The sequence below is a fragment of the Podarcis cretensis genome (assembly GCF_951804945.1).
Source record: "Podarcis cretensis genome assembly, chromosome: 11".
Classification (NCBI taxonomy): domain Eukaryota; kingdom Metazoa; phylum Chordata; class Lepidosauria; order Squamata; family Lacertidae; genus Podarcis; species Podarcis cretensis.
In genome coordinates, this window is record NC_137180.1 from 34,824,498 (window position 1) to 34,848,194 (window position 23,697).

At 41.1% G+C, this 23,697-nt stretch overlaps 2 protein-coding genes across 2 annotated transcripts in view; one reads left to right on the plus strand and one right to left on the minus strand.

Annotated features, from left to right (window-relative positions):
* The window catches only part of MSH3 (mutS homolog 3), a 52,338-nt gene extending 43,732 nt beyond the window's left edge, over positions 1–8,606 (minus strand). The window contains exons 1-5 of the mRNA XM_079995345.1: positions 8,300–8,606; positions 5,441–5,482; positions 4,408–4,531; positions 2,440–2,648; positions 279–491 (exon numbers count right to left, since the gene is read on the minus strand). Coding sequence (XP_079851471.1) covers positions 279–491; positions 2,440–2,648; positions 4,408–4,531; positions 5,441–5,482; positions 8,300–8,485 — 774 coding nt within the window. The 5' untranslated portion in view covers positions 8,486–8,606. The remainder of the gene's footprint in view (positions 1–278; positions 492–2,439; positions 2,649–4,407; positions 4,532–5,440; positions 5,483–8,299) is intronic.
* Positions 8,607–8,641: 35 nt separating this feature from the next.
* On the plus strand, positions 8,642–23,263 carry DHFR (dihydrofolate reductase). The gene is made up of 6 exons (XM_079995841.1): positions 8,642–8,921; positions 10,122–10,171; positions 11,529–11,634; positions 13,110–13,236; positions 22,385–22,500; positions 22,728–23,263. The coding sequence occupies exons 1-6, from the start codon at positions 8,716–8,718 to the stop codon at positions 22,804–22,806; spliced, it is 684 nt and encodes a 227-aa protein (XP_079851967.1). The 5' UTR covers positions 8,642–8,715; the 3' UTR covers positions 22,807–23,263.
* The last annotated feature ends 434 nt before the right edge of the window (positions 23,264–23,697 follow it).

A 23,697-nucleotide genomic window follows, 5' to 3' on the forward strand; every position in this document is an offset into this window, starting at 1 on the left:
AAAGATCTGGGCTACAGACATACTGTTCAATAAATAGCCTTTTACATGGCATTAGGCACAGCAGATTTCCTCCAGGCCCCTGAAATCCACATGCAGTTGCTGTGGTCACACCTCTTCCAACAGATTTGCATGGCTGTTCCTACTTAGGTTTAAGTATGTTTGGATGCTTTTTGACTTCACATTGCACCTTCTGCATATACTTTACAGAAATCATGCACAATATGTTAATAGCAAAAGTGTGTAACTGTAAAACAATGTGGTTGATAGAAGTCCTTTACCTCTGCATCTTCTCCGAAAAATCTGTACTTGTAACCACACTCAACACACAAAATAGCATCCTTATACTGATTTTTAATTTCTAGGAACTGGAGCTCAAGGGGTGTATACACACTTTTGCTTCTTTTTTTAAGAGTAGTATCAGTTGCATATTGAGTGTTTTCCAAACTCAAATCAGAGGAAGAAAATTGGCTTTTATCTAGACACATTTCTTCCTGTGAGCAGAAGAGATCAAGCAAGAATGAAGAAAAACACAATTACACAGTTAGTAAAAACAGTATGATTCACTTCATTAGATGTCACATTTTCCAGCAAGAAATAATAAGTGAATCTAGAATTCCACTCAAGTTTGAATTCCAACCCAACATTTTAACTTTAAAACTTACTTCCTTCCCAGCCCATAAATCAGTGATAAGGTGGCAAGTCTGGCTCCAACATGAAATAAGAAATAGAAAGTTTGACAAGGCAGTAAGATGCATTCCCAAAATACTTCAACAAAATGTTCTAGCCCATAACACATTTTTACCAGCTTCCTTGTTTGCATACAGTGGTGCCCCGCAAGACGAACGCCTCGCAAGACGGAAAATCCACTAGACGAAAGGGTTTTCCGTTTTGGAGGTGCTTCGCAAAACGAATTTCCCTATGGGCTTGCTTCGCAAGATGAAATGTCTTGCGAGTTCCTGCGGGTTTTTTTCCCTCCCCCCCCCCTTTTCCTAAGCCGCTTATCAGCTGATCCGCTGATAAGCCGCTTAACAGCTGATCCGCTAAAAGCCGCTAAACCGCTAATAGCGCTAATCCGCTAAGCTGTCAATGGGCTTGCTTCGCAAGACAAAAAAACCGCTATACGAAGAGCCTCACGGAACGGATTAATTTCGTCTTGCGAGGCACCACTGTATTGTATCTTTGTTATTCAATGCTGGTATATCAAAAAACTCTTTTTCCAATTTATGAAAGCTGGTCCCCTAAATCGTTTTTTACATAGATCACCTGAAGACTAAAATATGCAATTTTTCAGATGTGTAGTGAAAATATTGCAACATAAAGGGTTGTATTAAGCTAACTTTTATTCAGAGCAGACCCACTGAAATTCATAGGCTTAAGTTAGCCAAGTTTATTAATTTTAAAGGGTCTGTTGCAAGTAAAAAATATTTGAACACAACCCAAAGTCAGTTAGACTTTATAAAGTCTCTATATAGATTCTATAAAGGAGCAGAAGAAAAACTAGTCATGCAACTGATACATTACCAGTCTGAATCTATAAAATCTGGAAAACTAATGGCTTAATCTAGGGGTGGAAAACTTTAGGCCCAGAACCTGAATGTGGTTTTGTAGGTGCCTCTGTCGGGTCCTCACGATTCTCCCTAGGCTACACCCCTTCTCCCTAGGCTATTTGCCTCACCAGTCATACTCTGCAATTTCTTTAAATGCTTTTATCTGGCTCTATTATGCCCTTGAATAACTGGAATGTGGACCTCAGAAGCTTGTCCAATAGGAAATGTGGTCCCTGGGTTGAAAAAGGTTGCCTACCCTTTGCTTAGTTTTCAAGGAAACTCTGCCACTATCAAGAAGGATTAACAACCACATAAACTGAATTTGGAAATCATCACATACCTTTAGGATTAACAATTATTTGATTCATAATAATGCTTTTTGGCACATAACTAAATTATGATAAATATACGGTACAAGGGGGTTATCTTTCCACTAGCCATGTACTTTAAAATGTCTTCATTAATAACTGGCTTTCAGCTCATTGTCTTCTCTAGCTAACCATCAGCCACAGAATCAATTAACTGTAAAGTCAATGTAAAATCACACACACAGGTTTTTTATCAGCAATTTTCCTTATTAATGCATCATACCCATATTTTTAAATGGAGAACTTAAAAGCAATATGAGATCAAGTGAGTGAATGTTGAAACAAAACTCTCTCTCTCTCTTACTGACTCCTCTGTACTGTAACCACAGTCATCCCATTCAATCTGAGCTCTAACTTGAAACACAGAACAGCCTGTCTCCGGATTTAGAAATATTATGCTACCAGTATTCACCGCTGCTTGCATTTGGAAGGGCTGGTGGCCTAATCCATGAAGAAACACACAAATAACATATTTTTAATAACTGAATGTAAAAGTACTGTGGGGCAGGGTGGGGACTACTTGCCTTGTTAATGTCGTGAGAATGTTGAGAGCCACTTATACCATTGTTTCCAACCATAGAATGCTGGTACTTGCTTAAATCCACAGAATGACTTCCATGAAGAGTCTCTGAATGAATTCTTTTTCTTGGACGCTCCAAATTGAAAGAGAACTTTCGCAGTTTATCTAAGGTTTCTGAACATATTTGGGAACTGGTAGATTTGTTTGGCTCTCCTTTGTCAGCAAATATAAACAAATAAACAAACCAAAGATTTTCACCTCAAACTCAACATGCCCAAGGTCAAATTTCTTATTTTCCCTCCCAAGCTTTCTTCCCCACACAAGTTTTCCTTATCCCAGGACAGTGTTACCATCATGTTTAAAAGGCACACAGGATGGCATTGTCTATGGCTCCTCTCTCTCATTTGTTCTCCATATTCACCTTGCAGTCAAGTTGCATCACTTCTCCCTTTACAGCATTGCAAATACATGGTCCTTTATAACACTGCAAGAATATGGCCCTTCCTGCATTGGAGAAGGTTGGACTAGATGACCCTCTGGGTCCTTTCCAACTCTACAATTCTATGATTCTATTATTCCTCTGCCCCACTCAGCAAAGGCAATCAGCCCTCCGGTCACTCTGCACATGAAACACTCCTTATATATCTATGCTGGCTTCCTCTCTGCTCCCAGATCTAGCAAAAGCTTCTTGCCCTAACTTTCAATGTCCTCTGTGTTACCCTTTCTCTCACTCCTGCCTGTGATCTTTGGTACTCTGGTTCCACCACCCTCCATCATCCAAGGTCCTCTGCTCTATCCCCACTGCTTGGAACTGCCTGATAACATCTATGTAGTCTTTTGTTCAAATACCTCATCAAAACCCACACCAGACTGTTACTAACCCTAAGCATGTGCAGGTGAAATCACCTCATATTGCTTACATGTCTATGCCTCCCTTTATTTCCCTTTCCATTCTGCTTCCTCTATGTCAAATTTCAGGTTGTAAGTTCTCTCGGGACAAGGACCTGTCCTCTTGTACTCTAAAGTGCTATACATACTGATGGTGCTACATTCATTATTAGTAACTGAAATAACAATGCTTCTAATATCATATACTGTTGTTAATATTAATAAGTACTAAATATAATGCATTATGGGTTTTATCAGCTAAGTAAAGAGTCTATCATATCCACAATTTCCCCCCTTCACATCTATGCATAGGCAGGTCAGGAGAAGGTCTCAGACTCAGTACATGTAGCTCAGTGGTAGAAAACATGTTTTGCATGCGTAAGGTTCCAGGTTCAGTTCCCAGCATCTCTGGGTAAGGCTGGGAAATTCTCCAGTCTGAAACCCTGAAAAGTAATGACCAATTAGAATAGAAAATAATGAGCAAGATGAACCAATCATTGGACTGTGAAAGTCTGCTTCATATGTTCCTATTGTGGGAGATTTGCAGTAAACCTAACAATGCTAGTTAGCATGTGAATGGGTTAAGGACCAGAGAGTTCTAAATTACTAGAGCAGGCTCTGCAATGTTACATGCCCCCTTCTGCAAAGAGGGAGAAATAAGGCTTATTTCCTGTTCCCATCCACTCTCCCTTTCTGCTTGGGATGGAGGCAGTCATGCTCTCCATCCCTCACCTCTCTGCCTCAAATACGTATCTGAGGCTGTTCTTCCTGTAGCTTTACAACCTAGCAGTTTGAAAGCACACTAAAAAAAGTGCAAGGAGATAGATACCACTCCGATGGCAAGGTAAATGGCGTTTCCATGCACTGCTCTGGTTTCAGTGTTCTGTTGTGCCAGAAGTGGCTTAGTCATGCTGGCCACATGACCCGGAAAAACTGTCTGCAGACAAACGCCAGCTCCCTCGGCCTGTAAAGCGAGATGATCGACACAACCCCAGAGTCGTCTGCGACTGGACTTAACTGTCAGGGGTCCTTTACCTTTAATTCTTGATTTTAATTATAACCAGCTACTTTACTGAAAACTTACCAGTGTTCAGAGCACTCACTCTATTAACCTCTTCTTTTCTTCTACTCTGCAGAAGTTTTGAACATTTGTCTGCATGTTCTTGGTTTCTAACAACTCTTCTCTTTTTCCCATCAGGTTCATGAGTCTGCAAAATGTTATTTCAAACAGTTTCAGTCTGTTTGGACTCTGGAGTCAGTTTGAAGATAAGTAGAGAACAATCAAAGATTCAGAACAAACTATCATGAAGAGCTCTTTACTGTAATTATTTGAAATAAGACCCACTGAAATCAATGGGTGATATCCAACATTAGTCATACTCATGAAGGTCCACTGAAACTTGATTTCAATAGGCCTGAGTATGACTAATGTTGGATACAACCCAATGTATCTCTACAGTATGACTGGCGAAAGACCCACAAGTCACAGATTTTAGTTTTCATTTAAAACGAAGTTTTTACCATCACTTCTTTTTTCCAAAAGATAGAATGCAGTCCAAAACTTTTAAAAGTTGAACATGCAAAGTTTATCAGCCTGCAAGATTTAGCAGGCTGTATCTGACAGTCAGCTGCCAGGACATAACTGGCAGTCCTTTTGCCCTCACCCGCAAATGTCAGCAATTTAGACAAAAGCCTGGGCACAACCACACCCTAGGCCAACCCCAACCTCTCTCACCACCAAAGGAACACAAGTGAACAGCAAAGAACCTGCACAAGCAACGCTGACACCAAACCCTACATATAATAAATAAAATAGAAACATCACCACCCGACCCCACCCCCACTCATCTTTCCCCCCCTCCACCCCTCCCCCTTTTCTTCCCAATGTCTCAACAAATGAAACTGACTTGTAAAAATGTTACATGGGGGGGGGGATATATGAGAGACATTGCACACACTTTTGTAAATCAAGAAAATCTTTAATAATAATAATAAAGCCTGGGCACAGTTATGAGAGACAGGGTGGTGCAACGGTTAGTACTGGATTAGGACCCGAGAGACCAAGGTTCAAATCCATACCCAGCAATGAAGCTCATTAGTTTATCAGCCTAACCTACCTCACAGGGTTGCTGTAAGAATAAAAGAGGGTTCTTGAGCATCTTGGAAAAAAGGAGATATAAACTGTAGTAATAAAATCTCTCTGTTAAGACCATAAGGCGAAATGAAAAGTTAGCTAAGTTTCTATGCAGTAACCACACAATCCATTATACCCTACACATTTAACTTTGGAGTGCAATGTGTGCCCCAGTATTTATTTACCAACTAAAATATGTTAATCATTAGATTTTTATCTTTTGTTGTCATATAAAATGACAGAAATCAATGATACAGTATGAAAATCCAAACTAATTTTACCATACCACTAAAAAGCAATAAAATTTTAGAATGGGACAGTCTATCCAGAGTGTGATTAGGAGTGAGCCTTAAACTCACATTTACTGCCTCTCACCACAGGAATGTACTAAATGAACAGTAACATCTGCAGTCTTCCTGACAGATAGCAGTAAACTGAAGCTACACTTTTATTGGTTTTATCAAAATATATCTTGCTGTTCCTCCTCAAAGAATGCCCAAGATGCCATAAGAAAATGAAATTAAATAAAATCATGCGCAAAATACAATAATTAAAATGACAACTATAAAGACTACAGTGCCTAAATATATCAATCCCCTTTCACAGGCCTGAAGAAATAAAAATGTCTTCAAATTCCACAAGGCTCATATAACAATAATTCCTACAGCATTTTATATTTGCAAAATGTGTTGCAATTTGTCATTCCTATCTTAAAAACACATTTACTTTAATTTAAACCTCACTTAATTCAACAAGAAAATATGCTTATGTTTGCAGTTTTTCTCATTTGTATTCATTCTCAAGAACCCTCTGAGACTGGATACAAATAAGAGACCTGATGTGCCAAAATCACATAAACCCAAGATAGCCAATGTGGTGACCTCTGGATTATCTTGAAATACAGCTCACATCAACCTCAACCAGCAGGGTTAATGATCAGGGATGATTGGAATTGTGGTGCAGCAACATACTACTGATTCCAATCAAGAGAAGTAATACTGTTCTATTCTGCCTTGGTCAGACCACACCTGGAATACTGTGGTGTCCAGTTCTGGGCACCACAGTTTAAGAACACTGACAAGCTGGAACATGTGCAGAGGCAGGTGACCAAGATAATCAAAGGTACGGAAACCAAGCCTTATGAGGGATAGTTGAGGGAGTTGGGTATGTTTAGCCTGGAAAAGAGGAGGCTGAAAGGTTATATGATAGCCATATTCAAATATCTAAAGGGCTGTCACATGGAAGATAGAGCAAGCTGCACTAGAGGGTAGCCTGCACTGCATTTTCTCCTGCACTGGAGGGTAGCCACTCCACACTCTCCTTCCTTGGAGTTTTTTATGCACAGGTTAGATGGCCATCTACCATGGATGCTTTAGCTGAGATTCCTGCATTTCAGGGGGTTGGACTAGATGACCCTCTGGGTCCCTTCCGACTCTACAATTCTATGATTCTATCAACAGGGCACATTGGGTAATCCAGACTTAACAGTCACAGGGCTAAAAAGTGTGATGTAAACCTACACTCCCTGTTTTGCATCAGAACAAAACAGCTGGGTTCAAATCCCTGGTGCACTATCAAGTTCATTTGTCCAATCACACATATACACAGCTTAATACACATAACTTATTAGCTACCAGAAAAAAAGTATTTCTTCCTGTATGAGTTCCTTAATAGAACATAACAGCCCTGATTGATCAGATCAAAGTTACATTTAGCAGTGGTCAACTAGCTGTTTCTGCCAAGACCACAAACAGGGCTTGAAGGCACACTCCATCTTTTGCTCCCTGGTATTCAGTAGCATGGGACACAGGTGGCGCTGTGGGTTAAAGCCTCAGCGCCTAGGACTTGCCGATCGAAAGGTCAGCGGTTCGAATCCCTGCGGCGGGGTGCGCTCCCGCTGCTCGGTCCCAGCGCCTGCCAACCTAGCAGTTCGAAAGCACCTCCGGGTGCAAGTAGAGAAATAGGGACCGCTTACCAGCGGGAAGGTAAACGGCGTTTCCGTGTGCGGCTCTGGCTCGCCAGAGCAGCGATGTCACGCTGGCCACGTGACCCGGAAGTGTCTCCGGACAGCGCTGGCCCCTGGCCTCTTAAGTGAGATGGGCGCACAACCCCAGAGTCTGTCAAGACTGGCCCGTACGGGCAGGGGTACCTTTACCTTTACCTTTATTCGGTAGCATACTGCCTCTGAACCTGGAGGTTTCTTTTAACAATTGTGGCTAAAAGTATTCAATGCAACTGTTGAGTTTGTTTAATCCGTTTGCTGTCAACTAATAAATTTCACTGCATGCTCCCAACCAGCGCCGGCTCCCCCATACAGACAGCGCACAGAGCTGAGGGGATACAAAGTAATAAGAACACCACCAGCAGCTATTTTATATAGGGGGGCGTACAAATGCATCAAACTCGACCTTTATCAGGTTGTCGAAGAAAACGAGCAACTGTTTTCAATACATTCGGTGAATTTCTTCTAGCTGCCCTCTGAGCAACTCAAGCTGCCTCAGCCTACAAGTCTATCCTCGCGTTTGGCTCGTCAGAGCACCCAAGGGCACGAATGCAGAGCACCCTCGAGAACCAAGCCCTGCTCAAAGAACAAGGCTGAGAGGGAACCCTAGTTTTGGAAGTACTGAAGAGGCCCCTGCTCGAACTGCGGCTGCCTGTAGGGACGTCGCGGGGGGCGAAGAAGGGGTCGCTTTTTCCTGCGCCGCGAAATAGGATTGAAAGATTAGTAGGCGGGGACGGAGCAGCCGGAGAAAAGAAACGTGCTTTGAGGAGGTTTTACGTCAAGTCAGGCTCAGGCACCCAAACGCCGCCACCCGCTTCCCACCACAGTCAAGGCTCGCACCGTGTGCGGAGCAACTCCTGCAGCCGCCATACAGCCCTCGCTTCTCTCCTCTTCAGCGGCGGCGGCGGCAGCAGCCGAAGAGGAAGCGGTTGCCCGGAGGGATCCCGCCGCCTGGAAGAACTTGCTTAGCACCGGCTGCCCGCGGGCCCCGCCGCTTGGGCCGGGCCTGCTTCGCCCCCGCGGCATCCCGGCCTCGAGACTGGGCAGTTGCCCCTCAGCAGCCGTTCGGAGAGCCACGCGACCGGCCTCGCGCCGTTCCTCGGCCCCGCCCCTCCCCCGCGCCAAAAAAGCCTATTGTGGAGATTATACGAGGGGGCGGAAACCGTTGGATTTCGTCACGGAAGGGGTGGGGGGGAAAGGCCGTTGTTTTATTTGAGTCGCGGAGCCTTGTGGGAGGGGGTGTGACCGCCTTACGCATGCGTAAGGGGCGCAGAGCTTCACCACCCCGCCCCTTCGTTGGACTCGTGGGCTGTTTAATTCCAAAGTCTAACAGCTTCAATACCGGAGGCAGATTCAGCACAGGCACGGGAGGCATTATGGTTCTCTCATTAAATTCCATTGCTGCTGTATCCCTGAACATGGGCATCGGGAAGAATGGGGCTCTTCCTTGGCCCCCGCTCAGGTAAAAATGCTTGCTCGCTTATGTTTTATCCCGCGCTTTTAAACGGAATACAAATCCCAGCATGCACTGCTGCCTTTACAAGACGGTTGATTGTGCTGAGGACGAGCAAAGCAGGCTGGGAGTTGGTGTCTTTTCTGAAACTATATTATGCTAGTCAAAGGGGCAGTAATTGTAATCGTTTATTTATACATACCTTTTACATACTTATTCAGCCTCTCCTCCCTCCCACCCCCGGATATTTTTATGGCACCCTTCAGGACAGAAAACACTTTCCAAGGCTGCCGGTGGAAATGCTATAAAAATCAGTGTGAAAAATATAAAACATACCAAACGCCTAACAATATATACTGTATTTTTTGCCCCATAGGACGCTCTGTCCCATAGGACGCACCTAGTTTTTTGGGGGGGAAATAAAGGAAAAAATTCTGCTTCAGGGCGCCCCGCGCGCTGGGCGGCAGGCTGCTATCCGCAGCGTGGGGAGCCCCCCCACGCTGCGGATGTCTGCCCGGCGCGAGGGATGCTCTGCTTCAGGCTTGCTGATAGCTTCCTGAAGCCTGGAGAGCGAGAGGGGTTGGTGCACACCAACCCCTCTCGCTCTCCAAGCTTCAGCGAAAGCCTGTATTCGCCCCATAGGACGCACACAGATTTCCCCTTCATTTTTGGAGGGGGAAAAGTGTGTCCTATAGGGCGAAAAATACGGTAATTAAAAAAACTAAAGCAGCAGCATAGAACCAGCTCTGAACCAGGCCAGCAACCCATCAAAAATAAAGCATAAAACATAAGTGGCAACCGGCTGAGTATACAACCCAACTTCATTAAAAATAGATGGGGATAAAAACAAGCATTGGCATCACGTAATACCTGTAAGTCTGGATTGGTACAAATTTTGCTTTAGTGAGCAATTTTAGGCTTACTATGGAAATTTCTTTCCTTACGCACTCCCATCACATTCATTCTCACCGTTTATCAGGGAATCTTGATCCCAATGCCTTATAGAAACAGTAATGGTGGCTCAACGGCATGCACAAATAAATAAACAAATAACCCAAATAGGGGTGTGTGAAATCAAGCCAATCCACAGTTGTATGAGCTACAAAGTTAGCGTTTAACAAAAGAGATGCTGAAATCTTGAGGTCAGGAATAAAGATAACTATTGCAAGGATGACATGATTACAACATTGTTCATTTGTTTTTGAACAGGAATGAGTTTAAGTATTTTCAGAAAATGACAGTGACACCTACACAAGAAGGTAATGTTAGTTAACTTTCCATGGGTCTTGTTTTGTTTGTTTCAACCACGAGCTCTCATCTATATACCGTATTTTTTGCTCTATAAGACTCACTTTTTCCCTCCTAAAAAGTAAGGGGAAATGTGTGTGCGTCTTATGGAGCGAATGCAGGCTGCGCAGCTATCCCAGAAGACAGAACAGCAAGAGGGATTGCTGCTTTCACTGCAGCATATTTTTTTCCTTGTTTTCTTCCTCCAAAAACTAGGTGCGTCTTGTGGTCTGGTGCGTCTTATAGAGTGAAAAATACGGCACTTTGGGAAATGAGTGACTTTGGTCCAGATTAATTTTTTATTCTGGTGAAAGGACCTTCAAATCTTAGCATATTTCAAAATTTTAAACAAATGAGGTTCGAGATCCTAATGCTAGTTATCATGCCATAAGTCTACATGTTGCTGAGGAAGAGAGGTGTCGTGTGTCTTAGTGTATGGCAGTGCTTAGTGATGTGAGAATATTCTCCACAAATTGTAAATTCTGTGTCGTCTACACAGCTGCTTTAAATGTTCACACCTCATTAATCGAGATTATTCTCCAAAAGATTATTCTCAAGAATTTAACATCACTAGCAGTGCTATATGACTGCAGTCCTGGTTCAGTTGAGGTTGGTGGCACAAACCTTCCATGGAAGATTGTAGACTAAGTCTGCATCCTAAACAAGTGATTTAATAATAGCACATTTCTTTGGCAAGTTAGAGTGTTCATTTTGCACACACATCTCTTGGTGGAGCCATAAAACAACCCTTACAATTTTAGTGTTGTTGTTTTTATATTGCAAATCTGTGATGACTGGTAGGGTGAAAGGTAGGAAGACCAGCAGTACATGGTTCCAGAGCCAATGACAGGCAGAGCCCACTAACTCTAATTTTGTCCCAATCCTCTTGCTGGGTTCTACAAGGACTAAACTGAGACTAACTCTTGAATTATTTGCCTGTTAAAATCTGGAATTAAATATGTTGTCTTTTTTCTTCCATAACTCTTCTTGTAACCTAGGTCCATTGACTTAAATGTTATTAATTCAAAGCATATTAATAGTAAAAATAAAAGGTTTAAATTGTCTCTGTTAAATCAGTTGATTTGAGCATGGTGCTGATAATACCAACGTCGCAGGTTTGATCCCCATACAGGCCACCTGCATATTCCTGCACTGCAGGGGGTTGGACTAGATGACCCTTCCAACTCTACAATTCTATGATTCTATGAATTCAACTGGTATTAAGTCGAATATTGTGGTGCTGCTGCTTAAATAGAGGTTGCATGGACATACCACCACCACTAGATGTCACTAGATAATAACATCAAGTATGTTCTTTATATTTTACAGGAAAACAAAATGTAGTGATAATGGGTAAAAGGACTTGGTTCTCTATTCCTGAGAAGAATCGCCCTTTAAAAGGCAGAATTAATATAGTACTCAGCAAGGAACTGGTGTAAGTACCCATTTTTTTTGAAAAATTGGAAGAGGATATAAAATCATTTACTGAATTTAACTGGCTCAGTGGGATTAGTTTTAAAAGTTTCTGTGTTAGCAATGTTGTTGTTGTTGTTTAGTCGTTTAGTCGTGTCCGACTCTTCGTGACCCCATGGACCAGAGAACGCCAGGCACTCCTGTCCTCCACTGCCCCCCGCAGCTTGGTGTTAGCAATAGTACCTTTTAAAACTAATCCCCTGTTCAGTGCTAAAAATGCCTATCCTGTAGAAAGTGTTAACTTTTCTATGTGCTCTTTAAAACCTGGGAGCCATGTCAGGACACATTTTCTGTTCTGAATCTTTTAATTCCTGCATGGTTACTAGTATTTTGGCTCCAAATTTCCAATTTGTCCCAAATATAGTTTCTATTTTAGATCCCACATTTCCTCCACAGAGCTCAGGGTGATTAGAAATAGTTCTCCCCCATTTTTGCCCTGACAGCAACCCTATGAAGTCAGTTAGACTGAAGGATAGTGACTGTTCCAGGGTCACCCAGTGAGCTTGATAGCTCAGTGGGGACTTGAACCTGGATCTCCCTAGTCCTACTCCAACACTAACCACTACACCATGGTCAATGAAGCAGAAACATAGTAGAGATAAATGCTTGCAGTTCACAGCTGAGATTATTGCAATATTATCATTTTTATACTTGGATGCATACATGCACACACATATGAAACATGCATATATCTATAGACATGACTATTTTTGTAGCTGCCTGTGGTGTTCAACTGTAACATAATAGATATTATGCTGAGAAAGATCACGTGCATGCTTACGAAAATGTGATAGGAATACTCAAGGATGGATATATGCATGTATGTATGTATGTATGTGAACTGTAGCATATCGCCTGATTTCTAAAATTGTAGAAATATCTCAAGGACAACAAAAGCGAACTATCTGTAGTACAGCTAATAATTTATTTTAATTTCCTGTATTATTTATTTATTGAATTTATATACCGCCCTATACCGGGGGGGTCTGAGGGCGGTTCACAGAATAATGTCTTGTTCAAACTGTAGGCTTAACAGTTTATGAGGATGTAGTTTTACCTTCTCACAGAAGTGGTTTTACACTGTAATTCTAATTGTATACAGTGGTACCTCGGGTTACATACGCTTCAGGTTACATACGCTTCAGGTTACAGACTCCGCTAACCCATAAATAGTGCTTCAGGTTAAGAACTTTGCTTCAGGATGAGAACAGAAATCGTGCTCCGGTGGTGCAGCAGCAGCAGGAGGCACCATTAGCTAAAGTGCTGCTTCAGGTTAAGAACAGTTTCAGGTTAAGTACGGACCTCCGGAATGAATTAAGTACTTAACCCAAGGTACCACTGTATCAGCCACAAAATCTAATGATCAAGGGATGGTTTTATAAAGGGGGGAGGGGGGAATGTGCTTAAATATTAAGCAGTGACATTTGTTTGTTCTAGGAAAATTCCTGAAGGAGCCCATTACCTGGCCAAAAGTCTAGATCAGGCATTAGATCTTCTGGAATCACCAGAGTTGGCAAGTAAAATAGACATGATTTGGATAGTTGGAGGCACTTCAGTTTATAAGGTATGGGTCAAACGCAAGATTAATATTCTAAAATAATGTAATATAATAATCAAAGATGGACAATACCTACTTTTAGCATGGCCTTTTCACATCCTGACAATTTTCAAATCATTGAAGTAGACGACACATTTAAAACAGTTTCCATAGTGGGCTTTTCTCCAAATGTAGCTGTACTTTTCCTTTAACAAGTCACATTTATTTTAGAAAATTATTAATTCTGTTCAAAAGAATTGCAAAGTGATATACTAAACAGAAATTTACTACAATATGTTAATAATCAAGTATAAATCTAAAAAAAATACATACTGTTCAACCAATAGTACTTACCCATCCATAGTGGCTGGTACAAAATGCCAGCCAGTCACATTGTACAGCAGTGCAAGATAAAAACTCACACAGCCTCAGAATTCAGATAAATATAATCTCCTACCCGACTTCCCGCCTGGGGTGCACAGTCACTCCCTCCCCGCCTCACACCAGTGGGAAGGAAGTAGCTAGGTGCAATCCACCAAGAAACAATACAGTTTTTGCTTATTTATTTTAATGGTCCTTAGATGGGATTTTCCAGCAAGCCACATTAAAATAAATGCAGCCTAAACAAGTACAATCCTTTGTGAATTGTTAAAAAGAAGGGTGCACATTTTCACCACATTTTTTACCTTCCCAGTTTCTACTGATATTTTTTATATAAAATATATACATATGTTATCCTGGTTACTATAGTGAAGCTTTTTTTGTGCTTTTGGCCTCTGTAACCTTCTAATATGGACATTTAGTGTTTTATTATTATGCATTTTAGTTTGTTTATTGTATAACATTCATTTTCAATGGATGTTGTGAACTGACTTGAAGAATTCTGAGAACCTGAAATACATTTTAAAATAACCTGCCTCCTACTGGAGTATAATGTTTATCTTCCATTTAGAAGAAAACGCCAATTGAGAACTGAACAGTCAAAATGCATGCTTCACAAAGCTGCTTTTGTAGTGTTCCAAAAATGTATACTTCAGTTAATAATTTATATTCTTCATATCTAACCTAGTTAAGTTTTATGCCTTCTGCTTCACTTCCTGTTACTTAAAAGAGAGCAGTGCTATTCAGCGTTGCAACTCTCAGGCATTAATTGTTTGTTTTTTATTATTGTTCCCTTCGTTCTGTTGTTCGTGTGGTGGGTTAACTTCATAGCCACAGGCTGTCTTGCCCAAGAAAGTATGCTACTCTACTAGTCAATGTAACATTTTTATGTAAATTCTGTCTATAACTTCAAGTTCTAGTAATAAAGCCATTTCCTGATAGCCTGCAAGGAAAAAGTAAAGTGGTTCTAGAGACAGCTTTATTTTTGAGCTGACATTATGGTTTTAATGAGATGGACTAAATTAACATGAACACCAATAAAAACTCAGAGTGTTTTAGTGCATTTATCAGAGATGTAGTATGCTGAATGATAAGAGTTTCTAAAAGACTATTATTTTATGAACAGGTGTGTGGGTAGAAAATTATCTATGGGTACTGAATATCTGCTGGTAATTGAAATGAATCATTTTATTTTATGTAATCCATTAGTTGCATGAATTTGCTTTTGAAAGCCTTGTTTTTGACATTGCTGTGTTACATGTTTTAATGTAACAGCTTTTGCACCATATCATTAGGCAAAGCCAGTGTTGGGGACAGTGGGGTATAGAACTTTACCAATTAAAGGCTAAAGGGACCCCTCACTGTTAGGTCCAGTTGTGGACGACTCTGGGGTTGTGATGCTCATCTCGCTTTACTTGGCCGAGGGAGCCAGCGTACAGCTTCCGGGTCATGTGGCCAGCATGACTAAGCTGCTTCTGGCGAACCAAAGCAGCGCACAGAAATGCCATTTACCTTCCTGCCGGAGTGGTACCTATTTATCTACTTGCACTTCAATGTGCTTTTGAACTGCTAGGTTGGCAGCAGGGACCAAGCAACGGGAACTCACCCCGTCATGGGGGTTCGAACCACTGACCTGATCGCCAAGCCCTAGGCTCTGTGGTTTGGTTTAATTTGTAGCCTCACCCAATCCAAAGAACTCTGGCCATACAAGTTTGGGATGAAAGTATATACATTAAAATTGCTACTTTATCCTAGTCAGTTCAGAATATCATTTTACTTCTAGGGTATGTACGAAAATCCATTACAAGTATCATACTGTTGGACTTGGATTGAGGAGTTGAAATTTCCACATACCTGTGGAAGCACTCTGAAGCAGCAGGAGAATGCCTGTCTCAAACCCCTTGGAAGAATGATGGGGTTAGAATTGTGATTAATAATAAATATGTTCCTTTATGTCACCAAAAGGGACAGGGTGGGGCAGAACCTAGTGTTTTCAGACATTCTCAGTGGTGTTTCAAATATACATGTTTTCACTGAGGCATGTGCTGCCTCGAAACGTAACCCCTGGGTATATGCGGGGTTTCTGCACATAACTGGGCAGAAAGTGAAAAGGGTGCTTCATAGTTGCAACATGTGGGTGAGGAGGAAGATGCAGGAGGTTACAGGATGGTGGGGTTGTGTACATGCAGGGGCATGGGAACGTGAAGAGCAAGGTCATAGTTGTCTAGGGTGGGAAGGGAAAGCTATAAAGGGCTAGTGGGAGCAGGGTGCCCCAGCAGGGTGAGCACACACACATAGTGAATTACATACATTTAACACAGCTACATGGTGATTGTACAGAAATACCTTTAATTAAGAAGGCACGTAGGGTGATATCAAACGTAAGTCTGCTGATTTCGATGGGTCTTCTCTGAGGATGACTAACATTGACTCTTGCCCATTGTACATAGCTTTCTGACAATGTTTGGATCCTCTTCCAAACACATTCCTTTCTCATGTGTTGAATATTGTCATAAAACTTTCTGTATGGGTTCCAAATGGGGACATGGGTGGCGCTGTGGGTTAAACCACAGAGCCTAGGACTTGTCGATTAGAAGGTTGGCGGTTCAAATCCCCGTGACGGGGTGAGCTCCCGTTGCTCGGTTCCTGGTCCTGCCAACCTAGCAGTTCAAAAGCACATCAAAGTGCAAGTAGATAAATAGGCACCCTCTGGCGGGAAGGTAAACAGCGTTTCTGTGTGCTGCTCTGGTTTGCCAGAAGCGGCTTAGTCATGCTGGCCACATGACCCGGAAGCTGTACACCGGCTCCCTCGACCAATAAAGTGAGATGAGTGCTGCAACCCCAGAGTCGGACACGACTGGACCTAATGGTCAGGGGTCCCTTTACCTTTACCTTATGGGTTCCAAGAGTGTTGCCTGGGGCATAATGAACTCTTTGGAACAAAACTTGGCATTACAGCTACATCACAGGAGGTGTGATAATGCGGATAATACAAAGTGCTATTCATTCTGCATGTCTTAATTCTTCTATTTTACTCAACAAAATGGCAGTATCAAAGAAGAGCACTAGCTAAAGATTTTCATAAGTGCTTCTATTTCATACCTACAGGGGGGAAAACAAATGCTGGGTCCTCAATGCTGAATATGATTTATCCTAGTCTTTCCTCTTTCCTGCTGCTTGTACTGTTCCTTCAAACAGACCACATAGGGCCAAACTATTCATGTGATGCTAAGTATGTCATTAGAAGGCCCCTCAAAGTGCATTAAAAAACAACAACAACAGGCATGGGAGTTCGATTTTCATTGCACTGCAACATGAAAAGAGGTTTAACCCTTTCTATTTTCCAGCAATCCTTCTGAAATACACACTCAATATTAATCTGAGCAGGGGGAAGGTTGTTCTCATTACTGTTGATGGGAGCCTTTTTCTGAAGCTAATAGCAATGCTTTGGAGTTGCTATTTTTGTCAGGACTGTGCAGGGAAATAAACCTCCCCTCCTTGGATACCGTGGTCCTAATAAAACTGGGAACTGTGTTGTTTGTTGAAACATATTGATGTACAGTGGTATCTCTGGTTACGAACGGGATCCGTTCTGGAGGCCCGGCCGTATCCCGAAAATTTCGTAACCGGAGGATCGCTTCTGCGCACGCACGAGCGGCAAACCCACTTCCGGGTTTGCCGCGTTCGCAACCCGAAGATTACGTTACCCAAAGATAATTCTTAGTGATACTGTAATTCTTCGTGATACACTGAGGATCACACATAGTTTGCCCCTTAGAGAGGAACTGGTACAGTGTAGCATGAAGTTTCATATACGACAGTCTACTGGTGTATGGACTAAGAACATGGTAGAGTCAATACTAGTAGTGCAAACTTGCAAGATCAGAGTTATAGACCATGATTGTAATATGATATCTGTGTGCTACCTGTTGTAACTGAGTTGGGAATGTGCTCTCGCCCTCATGTGCTTGCAGGCTTCCCACAGGCATCTGGTTGGCTACTGTGAAAACAGGGTGCTGCACTAGCAGGGCTCACTTTCTGTTTATTCTGGTAACAACTGTAATCCACCTCACTGATAAATTTTATATAGCCACTACAGATTTTATACAGACAAGCAAATGGCACTGAGTTAAATGTGCCTGTTGTTTGGTAGATTTAAATATATTTTCTGAGCCATGATTCATAAACAGTTTTCAGTGGCAAACAATGTGCTAGTTGAGGCTGTTTTATACACGAATGGACAGTGTCACCTGAATGGTTTTTGATTAAAGCATTGTGTAAAGAATTACTCATTTGGCAAAAGGACAGGAGGGGATGTTAAGCTTATCAGTCACTGAACAATGGAAAATGAAAGCCCTTTGCTGTACACTCTCATAAAATACTTTGCTCCATATTTAATGTCAGAGTGTTTAAAAGAACATATTTTATTCTGTTGTATTTAGCATGGCTTTCAGCTTTTTCCAATTACTTTCCTTGCATTAATTAAGAACCATTTATTTGCGCTTTATTACTGTAGCAAATATCTGTTTAAAAGATAAACTGTCTCTTTAATAGAGTACTTCCCAACAAAAGCAGTCAGCATACTCACTGATTTGCTAAAAATGCTACTCTGTAAGCTTCACATTGAATAGATGCCCAGAGCCAGAATGTTGGGGGAGTGAGAGTACGACATAGTATGCTGTACAAAACAGCAAAGATCTAAATATAGGTAGTCCAATATGTTTTGTATGATTTCATTTATGAAATCATTTTAATAATAATTTTTTAATAAAATAAATGCCAAGTACTTATCAGTAATACCACGTACCGGAACTCTGGGGGAATTAGCTTTATATATTATTCCTGGGTAATTTGGTAGACCAATACTTGGATGTTTTTCCTTTTTTCTGAAGGCTAAAAAATTACCAATACGTGTGTGTGTGTGAGAGAGAGAGAAAAATACAGGGAAGAAGTCTGGTATGTCCTTGACCCTAACAGCCCATACCTCACTCTTGAGGGTTATTGCAATAGTTTAATAAGTCCTTTTCCCCCCTAAAAGGATTCATTAAAAAGTTTGTTTAAGATGTTGTGATGCTGGTGCATGCACACGCACACATTGTGCTAGGACAGTAAGTGAATCTACATTGGGGAAGTAGACAAACCCTTGGAACTAGGCAAGCAAGAGGGAAGAAAGCAGGAGGAAGCGCACCCTTCACTTCTTGTTTGCCAGTCACTCTGAGACTGGAACATTCCTATTTACTCGGGTTTACTTGAGAGGGTTTGTGTGATGAAGACCTTTGAAATTAATTAACATGAGTAAGTTAGGTCCACTTAATTCAATAGGTCTACTCTGAGCAAAATGTAGTTGAGTACCACCCTGAGTCTGCCTTTAGAAGATTGTTTTATTGCATGCACTCCACTTCTGCGTTCACGTTAACATAAAAGGCTATGCTCTATGTCACCCCTACCAACAGAAGCTCAGCTGGTGGGTATATGAGAAGGTCATAGCACCTTGACTTTGGGATGCCTTTTCTAAAGAGGTCCACCATGCTTCATCATTACCTGTTTTTTAAGCCAATTGTTGAAAAAAAGGCTGTTCTAGGGTCTCTTCAGCTATACGAAAATTTCCATACAGTACAAACTTATGCATGCTTACTCAAAAGTAAGACTGTGTTCATTGGGGTTTATTTTACTATAGTAAGCATGTTTTGAAATGAAGTTATGATAATCATTTATTGAATTGTTAGTTTGCATTTTTGTTTAACTTTTATTTTAGAGACTAGTTGCTTTGAGGGCCATTGGTAGAGGTGTGTAGTAACCACAAGATTTGGCTTAGACCCCAGTTTGGTGCTTGGAAACATACAGATTTGGTTCAGACTGCTTCAGAGCCTGCCAAGTTCACCTCTGATCTGAATCCAAATCCCAGTTTGGGAAAAACAGTGCTTATCATGGAGAAAACAACAACAAACAACAAACAGTGCTTATCATGGAGAAAACAACAAATGGCTATAGCTTTTCTTTTTGACAAAACTGAATGAAATTAGCAGGCATAGCAGGCTCTTTTGGGTCTCAGCTCCTGCCAACCTAGCAGTTCAAAAGCATGCCAGTGCAAGTAGATAAATAGGTACTGCTGCAGCAGCAAGGTAAATGGCGTTTCCTTGCACTTTTGTTTCCGTCATGGTGTTCCATTGCACCAGAAGTGGTTTAGTTATGCTGGCCACATGACTCAGAAAGCTGTCTCTGGACAAAAGCCGGCTCCCTCAGCCTGAAAAGCGAGATGAGTGCCGCAACCTCATAGTTGCCTTTGACTGGGCTTAACCGTCCAAGGGTCCTTTACCTTTATACAGTACTGCTCTGCTTAATTGAGTGTGCTAAATCTACACTATGCTTGCAAGCAATTGCCAGTTCATTAGTGCTGATGATGCAGGCTGCTGCATGAACACTGAGGGCAGAATGGTTCTAGTATCATGGAAACATCACAAATGGTGGCAGTGCAGCCACATCAGGACTGTAGTACATGATCTGTCACTTTCTGGAAGCAGTGCCATGCAGGAGATGTTCAGGCCTTTAAAATAATACACAGTTCTAATATAGAAAACAAATGTGAAATTGTTTATCCAAAATTAGCAATCAACTCCTATTCATATTAAAGAAACATGCTGATTTGACATCTCCTTGGAAAATTATAAAAAGGGGGACGGGTGGAAGAAAGGTTAGAGCATGACTCATTGATGGAGTCATAAGTCACTTAAATCCCAGTCTTCTGTATTTTAAGTGCCTTTTTAGAAGTGCTTGCTAAGATTGAAGTGGGAGGATTTGAACTTCTGCTCTGAATAAGAGGTGTGGGGGTGGGGACTTGGTTGAAAGAAATGTAGCAACGTCTCAACTATATTAGAGTTGATGCCAACTGACAATGTGACTTTAAAAAACCAACAACATTTATCAGATGCAGTGGAATCTTTTTCCTTCTGTGTGAGATTAGAACTGTGTGAGATTAGTAGCTGAACGGTGCCCACTGTCCTGTGTCAGTAGATGTAAGTATGTGGGATTCACTGTGGGGTTTTCTCTTTCTCCCCTCATTTTGTTAAGCTGCAAGTGCTTAGCAAGGGAAGATTTGGCACTGCAAGAATGGAAGGATTAATTCAAGAGCTAATCCTTAGTGGTTTCTTAGTATTTCCTTTTCTTTGAAATTTGTTTTATATAATCAGCAGAATGAATCCTCTCTGAAAACTCTGCAGTATGTACACAGAGGATTCTAAAGCAAACACTAGTATTAGATTCCATATGAACCTTTTTTTAGCAGGATACAATGCAGTTTGGAAGTTACTTTCCACATGTGGCAGCAACTTCACTTCTTAATTCGCAAGAAATTTCTCCTCACCCAAAATGGTGGACTTTTTGTTGCAGAATTTACACAGAAATAGAAGTACATATGCCCGAGGTGGGTGGGGGAAGACATAAAAGTGAGCCAAGTAAACTAATGTGAAATTTACCTTTGTAAATTTGAAAAACTCACTCATAACTTTTGTACCTTCCACCCAGACAACCAAAAATCATTATCAGAATTCAAGGGCACATTGTAGCCTGGCAAAAACTCATGGGCTGTGAAACAGGGCCAGGGAAGGGTGTGTCCTGGTGAGAGTTTTGAAGGCCAGTTGGAGAAGCCTGGAGGCCCCTGGCCCAAAGATTCCCCATCAATGATGTAGCCCCAAGTACTTTAAAATCTGTTTCTGGTTTTGATCATGCCTTTGTACTGATTTGGTCTTAGTGGTGGATACATTGCAAAAGTTGGTAGCAGGCAATGGGGACAGAGAGGATTACAATCAATGGATAGTATAATTTTATTCCTGTGCACTCCTTATAAGGAAATGAAATAAAAAATTGGCCTTTCTTGGTCATTAAATGCCAAAAGAATTCTATCTCATGGATGTGTTCTCCTTTTTACCTGAAAGTATTCAAACTAAACCAGTTGCTTTATAAATTTGTGGCCTCAGCAACTGCTGACTTAAATTGTTGGATTAGATCTGCATGAACAGACATTTGTCAAAGCAACAGTTACCAACTCAATGTTAAGTGAATCATCTTTAGAAGATTAAGTGTTCTGTGGGAGAAAAGTGGAAAGAGAATTTGAAATCTTTATGTTGGTAACCATATAGCTGTAGCTGGTTGTGTACTTTTCATAAGCAGGCCTGGGAGCGGTTTCCTGTATCTGTAAATTAAAGAAAGAGGCTACCCTTATCAGAACACACAATATTTCAAAACTGATTGCTTCTCTCTATATGTCCTTTTTTTAAAAAAAAATCAAATGGCTGCCACATTCCAGGCTAAATTAATACAGTTGTGCATGGCGGTGTTCAGGTGTCACTCTAAACTATGGTTTGGCATAACCTAACCTCCTCCCACACTCTCAGTCCTCCCTTCTCCTCTCAAGATGTCTGAGAGGAGGAATTTAGAAGCTTTTGCATCAACTTTAGGTTAACCACTGTTTATTGTCTTATCTGGAATTGTGATTAATCTTAACTATGGTTAAGTTTAACAAGCCAACTTCAGAAACCATGTTGTAAACATGGCTTATTTGAAACTAACCATAATTAAGATTAACTACGGTCTGTCAGGTTTAGAAGGCACAACAAGCTATGGATAATCAAAGCAGAAGGAAAATATATCAAACTTCTCTTCCTGAGTGTTCAGGTGGAAAGTAGGTGGAGTGCAGGAGCCCAGGAAAAGGCTATGTTCATTCATGTCTTGCTTTCAGAGAGGATTCATTCTGCTGATTATATAAAACATATTCATTTATTTTATCTGGTTTTTCAAGGCAGCAATGGACAAGCCAGTTCATCAACGATTGTTTGTGACAAGAATCCTGCATTACTTTGAAAGTGATACATTCTTTCCAGAAATTGATTTAGAAAAATACAGGCTTATACCTAGGTAAGTATTTTATGAACAGTAATCGCTCATTTTCATCTGAAGCTTTACTATTAGTGGCATAACAAAATATTTCCCAAGTTAATTTATGCTAATGCAAAACCTGAAAAGAAATATTGGAACCAACAATATGTGAAGGACAAAATAATCTCTTCATGTTTCTTTCAGCCTAGTCAAATATGTAATTATTCTTTTTATCAAACTACAAGCAATGCTTTCTCTCTACATAGTTTTCCAGGTGTCCCTGCTGATATTCAAGAAGAGAATGGCATTCAGTACAAATTTGAAGTGTATGAAAAGAGCATCTAAACTTCACCTGATGTGACAACTCTTTGCTCAAAACAAGCTTCTTAATTTAATCCATTTTGCAGAATAGATGCTCCCCTCCATCATGTGCTCTCCATGTTGCTTCCCCCTGACAACTGCAGATGCTGAGAATCAGACAGAGGGAGCACCAGGCTTTCCTCTGCCCTCCCAGAGACCAAAATTACATGGGAGTAAACTCCACTGAAATAAATGTCTCTTTCATGTAGTATTCATCTCTGGCTCACTCTCTTCAGGCTAATGCAAGTTCTGTTGGTGGAGAGGCTTCCTCACAACAAGCACAATACAGTGTAGAAATTACAATGAAAAAGTTGTCTCTTGTCTATGTGAGACTTCCATTAAGTCCACTGAAAAATGCATTCCATGCTTATGGCTGACAGAATAAATCATGGGTTTGTTTTTGTTGTTGTTTCATAAATAAAAAGGTGTGTTTTGAATTTCACCTTCTTGTATGAATACTCTCTTGGACCACAATTCCCATCAGCCCCCAACTAGCCACTGGTCAATGCATAAGTTTTAGTTCCAGCCATTAACTCACATTAAATTTCAATTTTCTGGCAACGGCTCAAACTTTAGGTCTCATCAATTTCATGCTTAAAATTGGAAGTGGAGGTTTTTTTTTTCTGCTGTTGATAGCTTTTTTTATGAAAACCAAGAAAAAAATTAAGTTGCTAGGCAGCAATCACTTTGCTTATGAATCACTGCCTGGAGTAATTACCAGTGCTAAGAAGTTACTATAATCTCCATTAAGAAATTTTAAAAGTGAGTAATTTACCATCAATTGTGTTGGTCAATCTCGCCACAGAATCCTACAGAATGGGGGGAAATGACAATTAGTGAAATTGTCTTAAACATTCTCTGGATAATACTATCTAA

Bases quoted from the DNA above. Each gene is read 5' to 3' on its own strand.
- DHFR (XM_079995841.1), top strand. From the start codon at position 8,716: ATGCGTAAGGGGCGCAGAGCTTCACCACCCCGCCCCTTCGTTGGACTC. The intron at 13,237-22,384 runs GTATGGGTCAAA...TGGTTTTTCAAG, and splicing joins GAGGCACTTCAGTTTATAAG to GCAGCAATGGACAAGCCAGT. The intron at 22,501-22,727 runs GTAAGTATTTTA...CTCTCTACATAG, and splicing joins AAATACAGGCTTATACCTAG to TTTTCCAGGTGTCCCTGCTG.